This window comes from Micropterus dolomieu, linkage group LG17 (genome assembly GCF_021292245.1).
Source record: "Micropterus dolomieu isolate WLL.071019.BEF.003 ecotype Adirondacks linkage group LG17, ASM2129224v1, whole genome shotgun sequence".
Classification (NCBI taxonomy): domain Eukaryota; kingdom Metazoa; phylum Chordata; class Actinopteri; order Centrarchiformes; family Centrarchidae; genus Micropterus; species Micropterus dolomieu.
Genome location: NC_060166.1, coordinates 38,102,331 through 38,106,659, shown reverse-complemented (window position 1 = coordinate 38,106,659; position 4,329 = coordinate 38,102,331). Strand labels below are relative to the sequence as shown.

At 46.1% G+C, this 4,329-nt stretch overlaps 1 protein-coding gene across 1 annotated transcript in view; it reads right to left on the bottom strand.

Moving 5' to 3' along the window:
- The window catches only part of ano7 (anoctamin 7), a 52,972-nt gene that overhangs the window by 6,268 nt on the left and 42,375 nt on the right, over positions 1–4,329 (bottom strand). Inside the window, exons 18-23 of the mRNA XM_046072760.1 lie at positions 2,084–2,181; positions 1,780–1,943; positions 1,408–1,613; positions 1,153–1,292; positions 888–978; positions 588–707 (exon numbers count right to left, since the gene is read on the bottom strand). Coding sequence (XP_045928716.1) covers positions 588–707; positions 888–978; positions 1,153–1,292; positions 1,408–1,613; positions 1,780–1,943; positions 2,084–2,181 — 819 coding nt within the window. The remainder of the gene's footprint in view (positions 1–587; positions 708–887; positions 979–1,152; positions 1,293–1,407; positions 1,614–1,779; positions 1,944–2,083; positions 2,182–4,329) is intronic.

Below are 4,329 nucleotides of genomic sequence, written 5' to 3'. Positions count from 1 at the left end.
CGACAAGCAGATATGATTGAAGTGATCGACCAGATTGTTGGTGTTGGAATCAGACAGGTGTTGGCTTTGGCTCTGAAAGACTGCGCAAAACTTTGAAACACTTTGTTCATTAAAGATGCGAGAACACACGGAGCTTGGTGAGGCGGCATGAGTAACAGGCGAATCGCAGCTAAAAACAATACATCTGTGGTCAGACATGGTCATGTCCACTAATTCCACAGAGGAAATGCTGACACCCAGGGTAAAAACCAAGTCCAGTGTATGACCACGGTTATGTGTTTGTCCTTTGACATGTTGTTTGAAGTTAAAAGAAGTGGCCATATTTAAAAAGTCAGTTGCACCTTACTACCCCACCAGAGCACTGCGCTCCCAGAATGCCCCTGTGGTTCCTAGAGTCTCCAAAAGTAGACTAGGAGCCAGAGCGTTCAGCTATCAAGCTCCTCTCCTGTGGAACCAGGTTCCAGTTTAAAGCTTAAAGGCCATTTTATACCTCTAGTCTACACAGTAGCAGACGGTGTAGGATATATAAATGAAATTGAACTGAATTTAGTTGAAAGTCTGTTGACTTTGATCAGTTTTATGTGTACCTGGTTCTCAGCTAGCGCCTCCTTGGCCATGTAGTGCTCCCTCTTTATCTTCATCTCCACCTCCTCTGGGATGTCAGGGACCATCAGGTCGATCAGATGTCCGATGAAATAGACCACGTGCTGAGGAAGAAAGACAGGAAGAGCCTTCATCGGGTCACGGCAGCAACTTTACTGTCCCTCATTATCTGATTCTCTGCTTCACACAGAGGAAAAGTCATTTTTACAGATTCAGAATGTTAATTTATTGCTGAGATTCTCACTCTCTCTAGATGTTTTCCTAAAACAAATCTTGACACTGACCTCAAACACAATGACGAAACTGAGTCGTATGGCGAGGAGGTGAAAGTACTCTGGCAGGTATTTACCTTCTTCATCCCTGAGATCCTGATACCTGCACAGGACATCATCATCAACTGTTTCTGTTCAGACCATTTATTTAAGTATCCACAGTAAATAAAGTGATGCACCGTAAATATGAAGTCATGTCACTGACAGAGAGCTCCGGTTCTGCTTCTTCAGCAAAATTAGCACTACGTGGACCTGCACGGCCTGCAGTCCCGCCTACCTGCAGGACTGGTGCTGCTGGCTGTAGTTGCGCGGTGATGTTGCGAGCGTGAAGTTGATGAAGCCCTTCAGCGTGCTGTCTCTGGTGTAGCGGTAGTACAGACGAGGCAGGAAGGACGAGGTGAACGCTATGAGGAAAGCCTAAAAACACAGGTTTGAAAAAGCTGAAAAGCAAAAAATCGGCTGCTGATCTGCCCTCAGACGTCTCTAACCGGTCCTCACAAAGACAGACACACAGGTACACAGAAAGTCTTACATTGCTGAGGACGGCTATGTGTGTGATGAACTGCATGATGGAGAACCAGATGCCGATGTCCTGAGCTCGCTCCACCACCGGGCGCCGATATTCAGTCACGAACTTCTGCGCGTCCAAACGGATCTCCACACAGTTATTAATAAAAGCGAAGAGAGGAGCGAGAGGACACGCCGCCACGAAGATGGTGATGAAACCAAACTGAATCACTGAGGAGAACGAGGAGGATTTACACCTCACAGGAAGTCACAGTTCTCTACTCAGTCTCCCAGAACCCCATTTCAGCCAATCACAACACAGAAAGTGTATCCTCAATGTGTTAACTCCACCCATCCACCACCTCCAGGTGTTTAAATCTAACAGGACAGGACTTACCCATCTCCAAGTATTCGTCAAAGAGTCCCTCACAGACCAGCAGCTGGTAGTCGGCCTCCCAGGGAGAAACCTCCTCCTTTCCCTTCTCCTTCACCTCCTCTCCTTCCTTCTCCTTCTTCTGCCCTCGACTTATCTTCCTCTTCTGCCACCACGACTTCAACTTCCTGCCAATAAATGAGAGTCAAAACTCATAATCCCTAAAATCCTGCAGCATGTTTTGTTAAACAGCTCACATGACTTTTGAGGTAGTTAGTATCTTGTTCATGCACGTTATATCATCTTGTGTGTTTGTGTTTGTTTTTACGGGCTGATGAACTCCTGGATGTTGTTGATCAGTTGTTTTCCCACCATGATGACCAGCATCTCCTGGGCCAGTTCAATGAGACATCCACCTGCTCCACACTGTGACACACAGACAGAAACAAATGAAAGTTGTCATTAAAGCCCGAGCATTAAACCTGCGAGGACCCTATTGAAACTGAAACCGTTCGTTTTCTTTCTTTCTTGCAAATGAAACATTTTGGGCGGTCTAAACATGCTAGAAAACTCATGAAACTTTGCACAAAATTCAAACGCGGTGAAAATGTACGAAACGTTTTGTGTCAGATGTGTCATGTTCAGAAAAGCCTCTTAAGGTGTCTTCACACTGAAAGCGAATCCAGCGTTTTGGGCACACACAGTCAATAAAAAGACGCAAATTCGCTCCGGGCGGCGCGAAACAATAGAATAGAAGCGAACAGAACTTTATTGTCAGTGTTTGGTAACAACGAAACACTGTTTAGCAGCTCTGGGTCGATAAATACAGCAATATAAGAAATAAATAAAAACCAAAACATGGTGTGTAACAATACAAGAAAAAGATAAATCTAGACAATATAAAACAAACAGCAGAAAAGCCGCAAATATGAAAATACTAAAGCAGAATTTTAGTCTGTCAGTCTTTGTTCTGATTGCTCTGTATCTCCTTCCAGAGCGCAGGATGGAGAACAGGTGATGTCCGGGGTGGGTGGGGTCTTTTATGAGACAGCTAGCTTTTCTTTGAAGTCGGTTAATGTAGGTGTCCTCGATGGGGGGTAGTGTTGTCCCAATGGCCAGCTCTGCCGCCTTCACCACCCGCTGCAGGACCTTAGAGTACCATACCGTGCAGCAGTATGTTAGGAGGCTCTCTAAAACTGCTCGATAGAAGTTGGTCAGCAGGCGCTGGGGAAAGCGTTCAGCTATCAAGCTCCTCTCCTGTGGAACCAGGTTCCAGTTTGGGTTCAGGAGGCAGACACCATCTCCACATTTAAGAGTAGGCTTAAGACTTTCCTCTTTGATAAAGCTTATAGTTAGGGCTGGCTCAGGTGAGTCCTGAACCATCCCTTAGTTATGCCGCTGTAGGCCTAGACTGCCGGGGGATTTCCCATGATGCACTGAGCTCCTCTCTCCTCTACTTTCTCTCCCTCTGTATGCAACCTCATCCCATTATTGCATGTTACTAACACAACTTCTCCCCATTCCGGTAGTCTTGTGCTTTCTCGTCCCTCTCCTCTCTCCTCCTATCACTTCCTGCAGGTTTTCTGGCTCTGGAGCTGTGGAGTCTGGATCTGTGGTTGCGGGTCACCTGCTGCCCCCGTGTTCCTGCTCGACACCCTCTGCTGCAACGACTATTGTTACTAGTCCTATTGTTATTATTGTTATAATAATCATTAACATTAAGATTCTTACCATTAACACTACTATACTTACACTCACCTAAAGGATTATTAGGAACACCATACTAATCCTGTGTTTGACCCCCTTTCGCCTTCAGAACTGCCTTAATTCTACGTGGCATTGATTCAACAAGGTGCTGAAAGCATTCTTTAGAAATGTTGGCCCATATTGATGGATAGCATCTTGCAGTTGATGGAGATTTGTGGGATGCACATCCAGGGCACGAAGCTCCCGTTCCACCGCATCCCAAAGATGCTCTATTGGGTTGAGATCTGGTGACTGTGGGGGCCATTTTAGTACAGTGAACTCATTGTCATGTTTGAAATGATTGGAGCTTTGTGACATGGTGCATTATCCTGCTGGAAGTAGCCATCAGAGGATGGGTACATGGTGGCCATAAAGGGATGGACATGGTCAGAAACGATGCTCAGGTAGGCTAGGTAAGACTAAGGGGCCTAAAGTGTGCCAAGAAAACATCCCCCACACCATTAAACCACCACCAGCAGCCTGCACAGTGGTAACAAGGCATGATGGATCCATGTTCTCATTCTGTTTACGCCAAATTCTGACTCTACCATCTGAATGTCTCAACAGAAATCGAGACTCATCAGACCAGGCGACATTTTTCCAGTCTTCAACTGTCCAATTTTGGTGAGCTCCTGCAAATTGTAGCCTCTTTTTCCTATTTGTAGTGGAGATGAGTGGTACCCGGTGGGGTCTTCTGCTGTTGTAGCCCATCCGCCTCAAGGTCGTGCGTGTTGTGGCTTCACAAATGCTTTGCCGCATACCTCGGTTGTAACGAGTGGTTATTTCAGTCAAAGTTGCTCTTCTATCAGCTTGAATCAGTCGGCCCGT